This window comes from Pteropus alecto, unplaced genomic scaffold (genome assembly GCF_000325575.1).
Source record: "Pteropus alecto unplaced genomic scaffold, ASM32557v1 scaffold160, whole genome shotgun sequence".
NCBI classification, from domain to species: Eukaryota; Metazoa; Chordata; class Mammalia; order Chiroptera; family Pteropodidae; genus Pteropus; species Pteropus alecto.
This window is the reverse complement of record NW_006429864.1, coordinates 992,552-1,011,120: the sequence shown is the minus strand read 5'-3', so window position 1 is coordinate 1,011,120 and position 18,569 is coordinate 992,552. Positions and strand designations below refer to the sequence as shown.

General features: G+C 51.3%; 1 protein-coding gene across 1 annotated transcript; it reads right to left on the bottom strand.

Moving 5' to 3' along the window:
- Positions 1–498: 498 nt before the first annotated feature.
- FAM129C (family with sequence similarity 129 member C) lies at positions 499–16,735 on the bottom strand. Its single transcript, XM_025043857.1, is given in 14 exon segments — positions 499–1,482; positions 3,280–3,363; positions 4,771–4,882; positions 5,703–5,810; positions 5,890–6,006; positions 7,087–7,245; positions 8,140–8,330; positions 8,989–9,151; positions 9,366–9,667; positions 10,231–10,398; positions 12,212–12,326; positions 12,929–13,054; positions 15,160–15,290; positions 16,583–16,735. Coding segments are annotated over 14 exon segments (2,139 nt in total). The 5' UTR covers positions 16,638–16,735; the 3' UTR covers positions 499–1,174.
- Between the last annotated feature and the right edge of the window lie 1,834 nt (positions 16,736–18,569).

Genomic DNA, 18,569 nt, shown 5'->3' with positions numbered 1-18,569 from the left:
CCTCCCTGCCTCTGGGCCACTGCTCCTGCTGCGACCCTCACCTGATGCGCCGTCCAATTTCCATTTAAGCCCGGACTGTGCCACCAGGCGGACCTGGATAGTTAGGACCTGGTTTGGGACCCGAAAGATCTGAGGCTGTTTCTCTGGCTGCAACGTGGGTTTTACCATCCTGGGTCCCCAGTGTTGCTGGGATGTCCTTAAGAGATGTTGGGTATTAAGCTCCTCTGCCCTGGTGTCCCCAGACCTGGCTTCCAATACATCCTCCACGTGGGCTGGCTGTGTGAGTCTCATTATGTCCATCTATGTTATGGGATCATAGTGAGCCCACATGGTTAGCTTGAGCATAGAGCCAGGTGATGATTGAATGTGCTGAGCACACACTATGGAGGCAGGATGAGCCTTTCCATAGAAATGCTACCAGAGGATTGTTTTCTAATACTCAAATGTATTTTCTAATTGATCATGTTGGGATCATTCTTAAAAATGATGTTTTAAGAATGATGCTCAGATATATATTTATTAATGTGTGCATAACAGGGTGTTAATATTGTTAAGTAAAATCCAGGGCACAGGTTATGTGTCCTGGCCGTCCATCAAGGGACAAAGCAAGATGAGGCAATGAGCTTGACTAGAAAAGCCCCAAATCTCCCAGCATGTGTATGGGGGTAATTGATACTCCTTGTCTCTATGCTTTTCCTCTTGTCCATCCCATTCCTCCAATTACTTTTGTCTCCTTGGCTTCTATTTTCCAATTTTTTTTCCTACAGTAATTATCTGCATAAGTTAAGTTTTTGGCTGAATATTTCAGAAATGCAGCCCAATCTTTACTGGTTACATGACTAATTCTGAGTGGAGGAAAAGGAATGGGGCCAAACTTGGTCAATGTCAATAGGGGCACAGGAGGTCTCTGCTTTTGGGGTGTGCTTGATATTTTCCGTAAAAAAAAAGGAAAAACAAATTTACCCTCTGGCAAGAAAAAATCTTTCATACTAATGAAGAAAAACAGGGTGACAAGCACATCCTGTCCCTTGATACACTGAGAAAAGACTAGAAGGATTTAGACCCTGGGGCAAGCAGTGGTTTTCTCAAAGTAGGCAGAATGACAATTCTTGTTGCCGCAATATTTCCAGAATAATGTCTATATCCAGGGTCAAAAGAAGCCAGCTAGAGTGAGCTATGAAATGCAAATACATTTCAAAAGATGGAGTTGGAGGGGGAAAATCAGCCTCTCTTGCGGGAGGCTGAAAACTCCCAGGACAAAAATGGGAGGAAACCATCTCCGTGGAGTGTGCAGGTCCCTTCTGAAGGCTGAACCAAGAAGAGCGTTGGGGAAATCCCTCCGGAACCTGGTCCGGAAGCAGCTGGGAGGCTTGTGATGTGGAGAAGCTGCCAACCTTAAAAGCACAGATGACTTTTCTGGCAAGCAGAGGGAAGTCAAGTTTCTCTCAGCTGAGAAACCTGATACTAAGTTAAGATTTGGAGTGAGCAAACCCAAAAGGCCTGCAGCAAACAGTAAAAAAAAAATACCTAACCTGGATAACAAAGTATTAATATCCTTAGTATATAAACAGTTATTAGAAATTAATAAGATAAAGATAAAATCTCCTGAAGTAAAATGTAGGTAAAATCATGAATGGGCAATTCAGTTAAAAAACAAAAAAAACAAAAAACCCACAAACATATAAATGGCCAAAATAAAAATAATGAAATGTGTGTATGTCTATCAAATTGACTTTTCTTTTATGAAAATTCCTAGTGTTTGGAAAGGATATGAAGAATATGCACAAATACTACTGGTGGGAGTGAAAAAAGGTACAGTGTTCCTGGAAAGGAGTGAAGTGGAGGTGAGGGGGTTATAAAAGCCTTGAAATGATGTGTATGGCTCAGAAAGTTCACTGGTAGATGTTTATCCGTTGGTAATGAAGATGTATGTGGGCAAAGATTAAGCTTCGTAATGTCCCTGGAGACAGCAGTGGGCAGAGTGGCAGGACCTCAATGCAGGAGCCTGGCAGCCTGAAGCAAGTCTCTCTCTAAGCCTCAATTTCCTCATCTGTAAAATAGAAAGTGTCATAAGGATGCTAATATATCTAACACATCAAATGCCTGGCACATAACAAATGCCAATAAATGAGAGATAAGCAATAAAAACGTAATAGAAATTTATAAGTACCCAGAACATAAGTGAGCCAAGGAGAGGAACAAAGCTTCACAGAGTTAAAAACAGCTCTTAAACCCATGAAAATATGCTCATCTTCATTTCCAAGAAAAGGTGCTCATTAAAATCAGGCCAAGACACCATTTTCCACCCAGAAGATATGAGAAATTCCCAGTCAGCTGACAACCTGTGCAGCCTGTGGGAAAATAGGCCACCTGCACAGAGGTGAGGGGTACCAAGTGAGACCAGGCTGGTGGAGAGGTCTCTGAAGATCACTACTGGAATGACAAGCATACATGCTCTAAACCCTGAGATTTCACATTGGGGGATTAACCCACAGAGACCTGCACTTCCCTGAAAAGCACATACAAGGTCATCCTCTGTGGCATTACCTGTTAGAGGGTAAGACTAGGAGCAAAACACCCATCATTGCTCAGATCCCAGTTAAACAGATTAAGGGGCCTGCCCATAATCTCTCATTGTCAATTGCAAATCTCACAATATTCCTAGTAAGTGTGAATATTCTTCAATTTATCTGCAGCAATTGACTATGGGATTCTGCCCCATATCTGCTGGAGAGTATATTAGTTAGCTATAGCTGCATAACAAATGATCCCAAAGGTTAGCAGCTAAAAACGACACATGTCTATTATCTCAGACTTTTTGTGCGTGAAGAATGTGGGAGCAATTTAGGTGAGTGGGTTGTCAAGGTTCTCATAGCAGCAGTTCCCAAGGGGGTTGAGCTGTGAGCCACTCAAGAATCTCTGCTTCCTCTTGCAGAACCCTTGCTCATGGTGAACCCAAGGTCCCCATCACCGTAATCTCTCCTTCCAGTAGATGCTGGGAGAGGCCCCACTGGGTTTGGGCCAGAAGAGATGAGACACAAATTCATGTGCATGCCAGAGCCTGGGCTTAGAGGGTCTCTCTGTGGTGGCTCCGACACACTCCATGGCTCCCCACTACCCTTGTTCGCCATGAGCTTGGCCAGCCCAGCCACATTAGAAGGCAGGTTGATTCTGCTCCATCCAGGAACCTATACTCTCAACCATCCCATACATCCTATGTAGGCTCCCCTATGCCCCAGCAATTCATTGGCATGGCCTAAGAACCTGTGAGGTCCTCACCTGCTCACATCTGGTCCCATGGGGCTTCTGAGCAGCCATCCAGAGAGCAGGACACATCACTGACACCGAGGGCCTTTTTCAATTCTAAAACAACAAATAAACCCCTGCATCCACCACCTGGAGAAGCCTGAGCATCAGTGGACCTCCATGCATTCTCCCAAAGAGGCCACAAGAGGGCAAAGGATGGAGGAAACATCTCAACCAGGAACCCTAAACAAGTGGCTCACATAAGCCTCACTCCATGCCTGTGCCTGTGGCAGACATTGCAAGCCAGTCCCCAAAGTCTTCACCGAGCCAGATGCTACCAGCTCCACCTCCCAATATAGTGCTCCAAGCAGATGTCACAAATCAATTGAAGATCAGACCCCCTAAGGACATGGAAAACTTCTAGGAACAGAAACACTGGGGTTACCTGTTTCTGGATTTTTTTTTTTCCCCCTAATCAGAGAACAGCCTTTTTCCATTTAAAGTGTCCACTATTCTAAGGGAACTCAATTCTTTTGTTTGGCCACCCACAGACCAAGCACACATCCTCACCCTTGCTTCTGGGCTCTCAGAACCCTGCTGTCACCTCTCAAACTGCTCTCTGTGTCCCTTCTCTCTTTGTATCCTTCAATACATGTTCTCTAGGATGCATCTCCTTTCTCTACACTCTATCCCCAGGTTGTGGTCCCTCCTGTGCACTCTGTGACACCCCAGGCCAGCTACTCTGGCACCTCTGCTCTTGCCTTGTCCTCATGACTGAGCTCTGTCCTCTTGGTGGCTGCCCCTGCTCAGGCTCATCCTTTGTCCTCAGGACCATGCCTTCTGCCTCCTCTCTTTCAGTCTGGCCACTATTGCCCTCTGCTCACACACCCTCCATGACTCCCTATTGCCTGTCCAAAAAGTCTAAACTCCTCCATCTGTCATTTAAGGCCCTGCACATCTGCCTCAGCAGCCTCCAGCCTCCTCTCCTTCTGTTCCCCTTTCCTCCCTCTGCACCAGCCACGTGGGTACTGTAACATTCCCTGAATCACCATCACATACTGCTCAGCCCCCAGTTAATGCACACATCTCAGCAGTCGCAGACATTGAGTCATGAGCGAACAAAGTGGGAAGGAGAAAAGACAGTTTTGGAGCCTTTTCCCAGGGCAGGAGATCCTGAGAAACCTACTCCAAGTCCAAGAACCCTTAGGTCCTAAATGTCAACCTACAGAAACAGAAACTGAGGCAGTGACTGTTGAATGTCTAAATGTGAATGTCTATCTGCAATTTTTTAGTTTTGCCTCCTTCCGCTCATCCTGAGAACTCCTATACACCCCTCAGAGCCTTGCTCCAATGTCTCCTCCTTCAGGGAGCTGCCCCTCTAGGCTCATCCACCCCAGATGCCCTCTGTCCCAGTCCAGACCCTCAAAGAGCTAGTGTTCACAGAAAGCAAGGCAATGGGGACCCTGGTAGGGGACACAGCCAGGGGTCACCAGGGTATCACCAGCCATAGAGAGTAGGGCTCACCTCCATCAATCCTCTGCAGCAGGACCCCCCGGACAACATCCTCATAGATGCCCTCGATGGTCAGGGCTGGGCTGCCCACAGAAAGGACATCCCCTTCGAACTCAGACAGCTCCTGGAATGGAGGTGGGTAAGGTGCTAGGCTGGAGGGGTGGGCTGCATCATGGGTCCCAGCTCCAGCCTTGAACCTGAGGTGGGGTGCCCTGGGCCTCACTTTCCTCATCTTTAAAATGGACTCCTCGACCCATTTTCCCTTGGGTTGCTGTGCAGATTGATGAAACAAAGCACATTCCACTACCACAGGCATAGCACGGTGTCTCTGCTAGGACCACCCACAGCTACTTCCTCTGGAGGAACCTGTTAGCACCTAAGGCCAATTCCTACTGGTGCCCCTAAACCCTGTGTGGCCAGGCCCCTGTGACCTTCCCCGTCATCACTTTTCCACCCCTTAACTCAGTGATCTCCAGCTACACTGGCCTCCTCACTGTTTCGCCAAAATACCAGGCACAGGCCTACCACAGGGCCTTTGCATTTGCTGTGCTCTCTGCCTGGAATGCCCTTCCCTGGGACATGGCTCATGCCTTCAGCTCGATGCTTCTCAAGTGTCATCTTCTCAAGGAGGGCCTTCATGACCACCAGGCACCCCACACAGACCCACTCCTTCTCTGCCTCCTCCCTTCTCTGAAGACTGTGTCACCTGCTAATATGTGATGCTTGGGCCCCCACCCCAGTGCTCAAGTGGCAAACACTGAGCATTGTCTTGGGAGAAGCAGAGGGCAATTGTGGGAGCCCAGAGGAGCCCCAGCACTCAAGGAACAAAAGTCTCTAATTGTCACAGTGGTTCTATGAAGGAGAGAGCACTCTGCTCACTTTACAGAAGACAAAGACACTTGGTCACCCTAAAGGACCTGCCTGCCTGTCCCATATTCGCTCACCGCTTTGCAGCTTGGCTCCAGTTGGCTCAGCACAAAGGGTAAAAAGATGCGGAGCTGCCACTCACGAATGAACCTCCTCTGCGCCGAGCCACTGTCTGACTGGAACTTCTGCACGACACATACAGTGACAAGTCCAGCAGCCATCTGAGCACCAGGCCCATGCCCATGTCCTCCCCATGGACCTCACCTTTAGCACACGCCCCCTGACCTTCTCCAGCTGCTGGGCAGCCTGGTCACAGTCCAGGGCCATGGTCAGACACTGGTCAGCCAGCTGCAGGAAGGTAGCCACAGCATCCGCCATGAGCTGCAGGAGGAGGAACTAGGATGACCCCTGAGAATCCATGCTGTGGCCTTATCAGGCTCTTTCTTGTCCAACTAACCCCTTCTCAGCATCCATCCTGTCCCTACCAGCCACTGCTCTTCAATTTCATTCTTGTCTCAAGAAATAGCACTCCTTCTTCTCTGGACTTTGGGGTTATCCAGTGAGTGGAGACTTATGTGCAAACGGGCAGAAATCGCCCTCCGCTCTGGAAGATGGTGCCAGGATACCCAGCCTGGGGAGCAGAGAGCTGGCCAGAGTTCAGCCTCCTCAGCAGCGTGCTCCTGTGCAGTGTACAAACTGAATAACTGTGCCAGGGAGCACCGGATCTTCTCGGTCCCTATCTCCTACATTCAACATGTCTATTAGCAGGTCCCATCCCCTTGGCTGTCAAAATACACCCTGTTTCTCTCCACCAACAGCACAAGTCCTGGTTCAGGCCCCCTCTACTACTACCCCCAACAGCCCCTGCTCCCCAAGGCAGGCAGGGCTCCTAAGCTTGAATTTGGTCATGCCCCTCCCCTGCTTACACATCTGCTGTGGCTCCCCATTGCCCTTGGGACAGAGCCTGGCTTCTTAAACACATAGAGCTCTGACTCTTCTGCTCACCCACCTCACTGGCATATCTCCCATCTTTCTGCCCTCACTGGAAACCAACAACCCAATGTTTTTAAATTGTTTCATTTTCCCCAAAGGCAGACAAGCTCTCTTACTTGCCAGCACTTATACACATTGTTCCCTCCTCCCAGGACATGCCCCACCCCTCATTTCTCCCACTGCTGCCCCAGCTTGGAATTCCTCTCCAGAAGTTCTCCCAGTCCTGGAGATGGATCAGAGACACCTCATGGGGAATCTCATAGCACCTTGTGCATACCCACCACAGCCCTGTCCACCACATGTGGTCACTGCCTGGTCATGGGCTCATGTCTGCATGACACTGAAAGTCCAGTGAAGGAGGGCCCGGTCTGTCTCGGTCATCATGATCTCCTCAGCACACAGCTGACACCTGCTCAGTGGAGGCTGCTATTCTTGCCTCCTTCCTCCCAGCCTCCCATTCACCCTCACCTGCTGTGCGAGATCCTGGGCCCCAAACAGCAGACTTCGTCCTCCGAGGAAGCCAAAGGGTGCTGCCAGCTGCCCCAGGTGCCTCTGGCTCCGTCTAGCCTCTCGGTAGCAGGTCTGCATCAGCTCTGGGTCCCATGGCATCTCCCCAAAGGAGTAAACCTGTGCTCCAAAGGCAATTGGGCAAGAATAACACCATCAGCTGATAAAAAAAGCAGGGTCAAGGACCTCACAGACAATTCATCAGAGAAACACAAAGGGAAACAGGCCCCACATAGGAGCTTAAAAAAAAAAAAAAAAAAAAAAAAAAAAAAAAAAAAAAAAAAAAAAAAAAAAAAAAAAAAAAAAAAAAAAAAAAAAAAAAAAAAAAGACACAACAAAGTAACAGTCAGGTATGGTGTGACAGACATAAAATGGCAAAACCTGGAAAATATAATAATGGTCAGTGCTAGCATGACTATGGGGAAATGGGCACACTCAGGCCTATGATCACTGCCTGATGACCTCTCTGTGCTGGGCCCTGGGGCTACAAAAATAGAGTAATCTACCACCATCTGTGCCCTCAAGGGGCTCACAGAAAAGTTGGGGTGACAAACTAATCAGCCACAGTGGTTTGTAAATGCCTCCATGAGGAGGGAAGCACAGGCAGATGCAGAGAAGGGTCAGGGAAAGTTCCTGGCGGAGATTATGAAATGGAGGCTTAATATCAGAAGTTTTGTGCTGTCCTGCATGGAGAACAATTCTCTGGCTCAGGAGACGAGGTAGGCTCTGGCTAAAGGAATGGGAGGAGGAAGAGTTTGGGAGGAAGGAGACTCCAGACTGACTCCAGACTGATGTTACTAAAGTGCTACTCTTGTCATCTTACTCTTTCCTTCCCACTGTGCCTCCCTGACCATAGCATGGTGGTTCCCGATAAGTAAAAAGCATTCCAGAAAAAAAATTCAGAAGTTTTTCAAAAGAGAGTTTGTCAAGCAAGATGCAAGGTTCATGCAACTCTTTTATGAAGTTAACACACTGCCCATGGGTCTGATGAACCCCCCACCCACTAGAGCTCACCTCTTTCCGTAACCGCGCTCCCGAGGGGCTCCCACGCAGGTGGCAAAACAGGCGGTCCATGCCCTGGACTATGAGGGTCTGCACCGCCGCGAGCGCGGCTTCCACAGTGTTCAGCAGCGTCCATGTGACCTGGGGCAGCTGCGCATCCACCTTTCTGTGCAGGCATGACTCCAGGGGGCCTTGGACTTTGGCTACGAGTAGAAGACACTGGCCTGGGTCTCCTCCGAAGATTGGGTGGTGGGGAGACTCTGAGTTCAGCAAGGTAAAGTGGACGGCAATACAGACTCCTTTGAGCACCCTCTCTACCCCATTTTACAGATGAGAAATGGAGGCACACCAAGTAGGCACACCAAGTAGTCCATATTTCACCCTGGTTCTCTTTGTAACTGAGCGGAGTGGGAGCCACCTCCGCCATCTGACTGGACAACCAGGATCAGAAAAGCCACTGCCAATGCCTCCCCAGCTCTCGGGACTGGATTTCACCGGCTCCATGCCTGGCAGGATGCCTTTCCACGGCCCCGCCCTTCTTAACCCCACCCACCCATTGTCTCAGGCCCGAGGCCACGCCCACGCCCTGGACGCCACGCCCTTTATGCCACGCCCTTTTCCTTTTATTTTCCGATCCTGCCCCTGCTGGATCTTCTGGTAGGAGATTCTAGACCCTGCCCTTTACACCCACCCTGTTCCTCATCTTCCTCAGGCTTCTGGCGCCCCGCTGACTGGCGCCGCCTTAGTCAGGCCACACCCCTGACACCCACTTTGTTCCTCTTCTTCCTCTCGGGTTCCTGCCCCGCCAGTCAGGCCACGCCCCAGCTAGGCCACGCCCCACCAAGGCTCAGCGGGCCTCACCCCGCAGCCTCCCTGCCACGCGCTCCCGCAGCTGCAGCATCTGGTCCACGTCCGGGCGGATCGTCCTCTCCAGGGCTGCGAGCAACTCGTCCTTTTCAGGCTGGAAGGCGCGGAGCCCCGTGGAGGCCTGGGCCAGGACGGCGACGTGAATGGCATCCAGGAGCTGCCCAGACCAATCAAAGGAATGCCACCGGCCAGGAGCGCAGGAAGAGTAGATAGGGAAGGGTGGGAGGACCGAAAGAGACAGGCGCAGAGAGACCGGGAGAGAGTTTAGGCGACAGTCACTGGCGGGGCAAGGCTGGGCACCCAGGTCCAGCCCCCACCCCCACCTTGGCCCCCCGCGAGTCCCTGCCCCACCTCCGCGACCCCATGCGTACTTCGATCCAAGCCCAGGCCCGGGCTCGGCCAGCGCCCCGCAAGCTGGGCAAGGTCTTGGCTCGCAGCGCCGGCAGCAACTCCCGCACCAGCACGGTGGTCAGAACCTGCAGGAGAGGGGACTGTGGGTGTGGCTGGAGGCCGAGAGGGTTCCTGGGGATCCCGGTGCGGCCCTGCGCAGCACTGACCTCGGCGTCCGAGCCCAGCGTCACGTCGTCATGGCCAAAGTGACCTTGGTGCTGCCGGTAGAGCCGTATGGCGTCCAGGAAGGCACGGGCGGCTGGGGCCTGACTTCGCTGCAGGACTAGGGGGCAGCTCCTCAGTGCCCGCCCACCCCTCCTCTCACACCTGCCTGACTCCCCATTACCCCAAGAGGAAGCCCTCCCCCTCCTCGCCAGGTCCCGAACACCCAGGTCTCACCCACCTCCAGACTCAGACAAGAAATGCCCTCTACAGGAGAGATGCTCCCCCAAGATCATCATCAGCCCATAAGGAGCCTTTTATACAATGTAGGAACAGGCATCTCCTGCGAGCAGTAACAGACCAGGTTGAACTGGAGTCCCACTGCCTCTCCAGTTAGGTATTGTTTGTTCAGTCAACAACCTGCCCAGCTGTATGTGTTGGTCCTGTTGTCCTTCACCTGGCTGGCCCCTCATGTTTTTCAGACCCCAGCTTCAACATACCCTCCTCTGAGAAGCCCTCTCTGATCCCCCAGGCTAAGATCGCACAGGGCTGTGTCCCCATCACAGCCCTATCCCCTGTCTCTCCCACAATCCATCTTACAAATAAGGAAATTAAGCCTTGGAGAGGGTTCTACAGCCAGCAGGGGCAGAGCCCCACTACTGCCTGACCTTCCCAAGGACCCACCTGTGCCACGAAGCCGAATACCGCCCTGCAGTGCTAGCCTCCAGGCACGCTGCGCCTCCCCTGTAGCTGCTGAGAAACAGAGATGCCTGCGGAATGGGTGTTGCAGGAACAGGGGGAAATTCACTGGCGTTTCCAGGAGAGGGTCAGGCTCCTCTTGTATATGGTCTCCTGAAAGCAAACAGAGGAGGTCACATCTTCATTCATTCATTTGCTTTACAATCATACATTCACTAGTAGAAAATAACCATGAAATACTTAGAGAAGCCCCTGGTATAGGCAGTTGTTCAATACACGGTTACAGCTACAGTATCCTTATTCCAGCTCAGTCCTGGGCAGGGTGGGGGTGGGGGAGCACACCCAGGGCAGACATGAGCAATCCAACTTAGCACTGTTTCCCAGCCTCTGTATCCTTCTCAAAACAGTGGCCTGAGCACCCACCAACAGCCTATCCTAGTTGTCATGTGATCTGGGCCCTGCTTCCAGAGCGGTGCTGGAACCAACCAGGCCCAGGTTTGAACCTCACCAAACCATTTTCTATGCGTAGGATACAGTTTTTCATCTCTCTGATCCTCAGTTTTCCTCCCTTTAAAATGGGCTTAAAAGTGATACCAATGACCTAGAACAGTTGGGAGGACACAATTAGTGAATTTAGTTTTGGTTAATTTATTTAGGGTCTCCTGAATCCTCAGTATTTTGTTTTGATTTCCAGAGTGATACATACAGAGTGAGGTAAAATGGAATAATCCAGAAGGCATTTCCTGGTCACCCCAGCCCTTCAACCACAGCCACCAGGGATAATAATTGCTGTTAACAGTTTGGGGGACATTACTCCAGGTTTTAAAATCTACACAAAGGTGCATGGGGTGCATTTTTGTAACAAGATGGAGCTTTCTGGTCTATAAGTGGCCTCTTTCCTCTTGCATACGTGTGGGACAGCTTCAGTGGCTGCACAGCTTTCCTTTCTAAGGGCTGGGTCATAATTTATTTAATCAGCCCCAAAGGATGATGGGTATGTGGGTGGATTCCAATGTTTGCAACATCCACAACATTGCTGCAGACTGTCCTGTTGCTGCACTTGCATCATTTGGTAGCAAGATAGTTCCACAGTGAAGCGAAGGATGAAATTCTGGCTCTGCCCCTTACTAACTGTGTGACAGTCCTCAGCGTCAATGTCTACCATCTGTGAAATGGAGTAGTTAGTGATAGGGCTGCCTGCTGGGCAAACTCAATAAGATAACACAGGCTCTCATCACATGCATCCAGCCCGGGTATGCTGTTTCTTACCCTGTTCCTGCACAGTATCTTGGGAGGGAAGGAGGGAGAAAAGGTGAGAGAGAAAAGAGGAGGAGAAGGAGGAGGTGAAGGAGGGGTAATGGAGGTGAGGAAGGAGGGAATTACAAAAAGAGAGAGAAGGTGGAAGAGGGGGGAGGAGAGAAAGAAAGGGGAAGAGGAGGAGGGGAGGAGGAAGGGAGGGAGAGAGAGAAGGAGGAGGAGAGAGTAGGGAAGGAGCAAGAGAAAGAGGAATAGAAGAAGAGAGGAAGGGAGAACCCTTCTGGACACGCTGGACTGAACAATACACCTGGCGACAAGTCTGTGTGATTTCCCCACCCACCAGTGCCCATCTCCCCACATGCTTGCTGACACTAGGTTTTATTATTTTTACCCTTTACTTTGATTCTGGTCTGGTGACCTACCTCTTTCACTCTGATGAGAGTGGGTGTTTTTCTTTCTAGAGCTAAGGTGCTCACCCAGAAACAATTCCGACCCCTCCCCCCAGGGGATACTTGGCAATGTCTGGAGACATATTTGGTTGTCACTCTTGAGGTAGGGGCTGCTACTGGCATCTAGTGAGTAGAGACCTAGGATGCTGTTCAATACCCTACAGTGCACAGGGCCACCCCACTGCAAAGAATGATCAGACCCCAGTGTCAATAGCACTGAAGTAGAGAAACCTGCTTTTGGGGTCCCCAGGAGCCCTTACCTGGGGAATCTGGGCAGAGAGCATCCAACAGGTGAAGATATTCACGCTGGGAAGTCAGGACAGTGTACCCCGTCAGGGCTGCGGATCCCAGGGGACGGCCCCCATTTTCATATTCCTACAAAAGGTGTCCAAAAACACTAGCTTGGGACAGGTCTAAACTGTCACTTCCATGTCCCTGTGTAGGGTCAAGGGAAAGCTTCAGGTTAGCTGGGGAAATCCTCCACCTCCCCTCCCTTCCTCCACCCCTTCCTTCTCCCTCCCCCGTAGTTGAGTACCCATTCTCCACTATGTTCTGGGCCGGTCCCCAGCATTGTGTGAGGATTATCTCATCAAATCCGCACAGCCCTTTGTCTCGTAGACCATCATCATCCTATTTCACAAAGGTAGAAACTGCACCCCAGGGCAACAAGTGACCTGCCCGAATCCCCCAGCCAGGAAGCAGGACATGAGCGTGACATGAAAAGGCCTAGCTTAGTTTCAACCTTGGCTCTGCTGACAACCATGAGTGATCCCTTCCCTATGCCCTGGGCCTCAGTTTACTCACCTGGCACAGCATGAGCTGGCCTTCCCCCCATCCCCAGATTGAGCACACAGGGACCCTTGATTCAGGCTAGATGACTGAAGAAAGGAGCGGGGCTATGCTAGGAGGGACCCTAAACCCACACTGGGAAGGGCGGGATGGAGAATCTGGAAGCCCAAGGGACACAGGCTACGCACCTCTCTGTGGCTGAACCACTCAAGGCGGCCGTCCCCACGCAGGACACAGAAGATTGGCTGCCACTGGGGTGGCTGGCCCCAAAGCTGGGTCAGGGGCCCTCGGTGCTCTCGGACTCGTGGCAGCTTCTGTGGGAAAAGGGGCCCTTGGATGTCAAGGGCATGGGCTAGTGTCCCAGTGTCCAGACCGCCTGGACAGCTCCCATTGCATTCCAGGTGCCACTAAGTACAGGGTGCTTAGGCACTGCTATGTGGCACTCCTTTATCAAGCACACTTAAAACATGCTCTTGTTTGTGGCCATTCCAAATACAAACTGATGTAATTTTCCCCACAGCCCTGGAAGGCAGAATCTCTTGTCATCCCCACTTCATACAGAAGCGTACACTTCCCCCACTTGAGCCTCAGATGAGACCCCTGCCCTGGCCAACGTCTCAGCCCATGAGAGATCCTGAAAAAAAGGACTCAGAGAAGCTGCAGCTAGATTTCTGACCCACAGCAACTGTGAGATAATACATGTGTGTTGGTTTAAGCTACTAATTTGTAATAGATCATCACACAGCATTAGCTAACCAATACAAATTGGGTTGCTGGGTCATGGAGTGGGTATAGATTAATTGTGTGAGGAACAGCCAGTCCTCTGTCCACCAACCAAGCCCTCAGGCAGGGAGAATATTTGTTTTATTTTTTTTTGCCACTCTTCTCATTGCTTGGCCACCTGAATTGTGTTTTGTGTCATCATTGGGTCCTAAGGCAGTGCTTGATGCACTGTTGGCATGTGATAAATAGTCAATGAATCAATTAACTGTATTTGAGATATTTTGATTCTTTGGTGGGATGGTGGGAACTCAGGTATTTGTTAACAATTTTCCATACCTTTTCCTAAGTCTGAGAATTTTCATAAAAGTATTCTTAAAATGTTATTATAGAAATTATATATAAAATATAAATATATAAAATAAGTATTATATAAAATGTTTAAACTGAAGTGAGGGGAAGTCCCTCCATGCTGCCTGAAACCCAACGTCAGCTGTGCCCTGGCCCAGGTGGCTGGAACCAGCAGGTGGTGAAAGGTGCAGGTGGGGGTGACTCCAGGGCCCCAGGATGCCACAAGTAGGACAGGGAGAGTCCTGGGTAGGATGGGGTTCTGTGTCCACAGCACCAGGGAGCTTCTACTGCAGGGCAGGTGCAGCTGGGAGAAGAGGCATCTGAGAGAGGTGGAGAATCTCAGAGCCCAGATGGGGCAGGGGACCAAGTGTTAGTAAGGATTATGGGCTCGGGGATCAAATCACGCCTCTGCATCTTGCTGGCAGTGTGACCCCAGGCAGGTAGCTTTGTCTTTCTGTGCCTCAGTTTCCTTGCTAGTCAAAGACCCATCTCCCAGGCTGGTGAGAACTGCGTAAGTTGTGCTGGATGCATGGAGGCCCCGGGTGCCATTGCCAGCTCAGCAGACATGTGGAGCTGGGGCTGGGTAGCTCTAGGCTCCTCTGTTCCATCCACAAACTCTTCCTACTATGTGCAGGTACCATATGGGCATGAAGAGTCCAGGTGTGGGTCAATGTTTGGCCCCTACCCTCAAAGAGCAGACAGATCCATGGAGGTGACAAATGTGTGACCCAGGGCTTTGTTGGAGAAGCAATAGGATGGGGGTCCCAGAGGAGGCTCCTGACTCAGGTAGGGATAATGGTAATTAAGGAAGTTTTCTTGAAAGAAAGGCAGCCAAAGTACAAGAAGGAACAGGGAGAGCACACCAGGCAGAGGACACCACACATGCAAAAACTTGGTGGTGTCCAGTGGCTGTGCTGTGCCCTTGAGCGTGGCACTCAGACAGGGCAAGACTTCCAACCTCAAGGCTTTTGCACTGGCTGTGCTCTCTGCACATTCTGGGCTCCAAATCTGACTCCTCATCCTTCACATCTCAGCTCAGAGGGGTCCCCTGCACCCCAACAGCCCACCCCCAATGGCACTCTTCCCGTTGTCTTCCTAGTACGTATCAGAAGTTATCCCGTGTCATGATATGTTAACTTGTTTGGGGTCATTTTTCCCAATCAGACATGAGCCCTGGATGGCAGAGTGGGATCTATCTCAGTCTCTGCTGTCCCCAGCATCTAGCCTAGGACATGCCATGTAGTAAATGCCCAGTGATGTAATAGTCACCCCAGTTCATGACACCAGCAAGGACAATGGCCTCTGAAGCTTTGTTCACTCAGCTGCCCCCTCCATTTGTGGTACCCACTTTGCTGTGCAGCAATTGGCATCCAGCCGGCTCCTGGGGGCCCAGCTCCTTGGAAATCTGCCGCAGGACCGAAGCTGCCAGCTGCACACGGTATTTGGGCAGGAAGTTCCTCAGTAGGGCATCTACCTGGCCTGCAGGTACAAGGGGACAGTGAGGTGGCTGAATCAGGCCATCTGCCAGGGGAAGACAAAACAGGAGGGAAGCAACTCCTAGGCTTCTACCCTCACCCCAAACCCAAAAGCTGCCCCACAAGATGTGCTCCGAACTCCATTTACTCTTAATCCTCCGCTGTCTATTTCCATCCACGTGAAAGCAGGGTGGGGGCGGGGGAGAAGTTAAGGGACTCTAGCTTAATTTATAACTGATGCACAACAAACTTTAATTGTATAAAGTGTAGAATTTAACGAGCTTTCACACAGGTCCACATCTGAGAAACCACCACCGTGATCAAGATAATGAACAATTCCATTGCATCCAAAAGTTTCCTCATGCCCCTTACTTAGGGAGATTATCATAATCTTTTGAAAGCCTCACTCTAGCACAAGACAACTTTCTGGGCTGATAGAAGTGTTCTGTATCCTGACCTAAGAGGTGATCACACAAGTGTTAAAGTTCTTCAGGTTGTTCCCCTAAGATGCATGCACTTAACTGTATGTGAAATATACAGTCTATCTCACTGCTGAGAATGTGGACCCAACGGCTGGAGCTTCAGCAGCCTTTACGAGCCATGAGGTGACCTCAGGCACAGAAGACATGCATGGTAGAGCCATGAGATAGAAGGAATTGGATTATCTAACTTTTATCAGTCTGCCTGCCACTGTACCCCTCTATGGGAGAGATAAATAAATCCTTGCCTTGTTTAATAAGTCACTACCGGAAAAAAATCCTGACATTCATAGAGTAGCTTATTGAATCCATTCATCTAATAACTTGACCTTCCTTCTTTGTGTAGATCATGAACCTATCATATCCCCAGTGTCCAACACACAGTAAGTACTCAACCCTATGTATGGAGTAAGGAAGGCACTGGCCATTCTTTGTCTCAAATCAGGAACTATCAGTCTGTCCCAGAAAACCACATAGAGGGGTCTATTGGTCCTTGCCCACCTTGAAGGATCATCCCACAAGATCTTGCTGGACTCGGGGCACCTCCCACCTGGCTCCATACCCCCACCCCAACCCATGCCCTGAGTGGGTTACCAGATTTACCAAATAAAAGTACATGACACCAGTTAAATTTGAATTTCAGGTAAATAAGGAATAATATTTTAGCATAAGTATGCCCTCATGCAAAATTTGGGACATATTTATACTAAAGAATCTATTCATTGCTTATCTGGAATTCACATTAATAAGGCATCCTGTTTATCTGACAACCCTGAAGCCCCCCTCCCCACGCCCACCCCTCCCCACACCTGCTCACCCCTCAGGTGCTGCTGCTGCCTCTTGTCCAGGGGGCTCGAGGACCTCCCGCCCATTCTGCTGCTGTGTCCCGGCTCCTCTAGAGTGAAGCAGATACCCCTACCCTCCCCACAGATTCCTGGATGCTGCAGAGACCAGCACCTCGGGTCAGGAGGTAGAGCTTAGCACCAGTGTGTGGGGAAGATGCCAGCCCACTGCCCTGCCCCACCCTACACCTGCGTCCTCTAAACTCCCCTGGGGCCAAGGTCCCCAGAACTACTAGTTTCTGTAGGGGCTGCTGGGGCAGCCCCGGGGCAAGAGACAACATATTAGCCGGCTTTGGAGGAGGGCTGCAGGGCAGACATCTGGCAGGACCAGGTGACCAGTTATTGGTGTGTGGGGGCAGGGAAGGAGGATGGGCATCTACACCCACTGTGCACCCCCATGCTGGCCAATGCTGGGGGGATTCAGCCCCCAGAAGCCCCCAAGCTGGGGTGACAGAGTTGGACAGATACCCCTAATTCATGGGGTCAATGCTGGGGCTGGGGGAGCGAGTGCTGGGGTCCCAGATGAGGAGATGGAATGGGGGCCCAGTGGGGAGCATAGAGACTTGAGGGGGGCTCTCGTTCCTTCCTCACCCCTAACACCCTCTTCAAGCAATCACCTAATCTCCATGTCACTCTTTAAGTGACTCTCGAAGATGCCCCTTCTCCTAGGCCCTAGCTCCCCACCACCAGCACACCCCAAATTCTCAGCCCTGACCTCTAACACCTCCTGAAATTCCCCAGTGCCCTCCAAGGAAATAACTAGCCCCATGGAGGCCCCAGCCTCATCACTCAATGACCCTCTCCAGTCCCACTCAGAACCCCGAAGCTGCCCCCATGGACCATTGGTAGGTACACGAACAAAACTGTCAGACAATGATAAGGGTAAGGGAAAAATAGGGAACAGGAGGGGTAGAAAATGCTAGGATTGGGAGGAGTCAGGGAGGAGACACTGCACCAAGACCTGAAGGAAGCAAGGGCCCACGACACGCAAAAAGCAGGAGGACAGAGAACCAACAGCTGGCACAGCACATACCAAGGCCCTAAGGTGAGACCAGCACAAGGTGTGTGGGCTAGAGCAGGGGTCCCCAACCCCTGGGCCACAGACCAGTACCAGTCCGTGGCCTGCTAGGAACCAGGCCGCACGGCAGAAGGTAAATGGCGGACGATGAGTGAAGCTTCATCTGTATTTGCAGCCGCTCCCCAGCGCTAGCATCACTCCCTCAGCTCTGCCTCAGATCATCAGGCATTAGATTCTCATAGGCGCACTGGTCCCTGGTGCCAAAAAGTTGGGGACCGCAGGGCTAGAGGGTGAGTGAGAGGCAGATGTTAGGAGAGGAGTGTGGGGGTTGCAGGGGCCACACAGAGGCTTATGAGCCAGTAAAAAGGGTGAGTTTCACTAGAAGTGAAAGGGAGCCACAGGCAGATCTGGCATAGGGACAGCTACAGCTACAGTGAGAGGGGGGCAGGAGGTGACATGCCCCAGGCAGGGCCCCCCAGTGGGGTCCCCATGCCTGCCTCGTGATTTTCCCTCTGCTTCTGGGCGCCCCTGCCCTGTCCTCTGCTCTAGGGGTCACAGCCACCTGCACCTGCCCAAGCCCACAGCTCGGCTGCCTTCCTTCCAACTCCTTCCTCTGCTTTTCTCAACCTGTTTCCCCTAAGGCCTCGGCTCACTTCCTCACTCTCACATCTGAGTGACTCATCTTGACAAGACGTTGAAGGAAATTTCACTTCCTGTGGTTTCAGCTTCAAGGTTCAATTCCCATGCCCCCTTCGGAGCCCCTGCAAAGCCCCCATCCCCACCCCACCACAACTCCCACCTCGACCCCCATGCTCAGCAAAGCTCCCACACTATGGTCACCAGCCTCCCCCACTGAAGTCCCTGGAGCCCAAGAAGCTGACAGTGGGCCCAGGCAGAGCTGAGACTGCAGAGGTACCCTGGCACATTCCAGGCTTTGCGTAGGC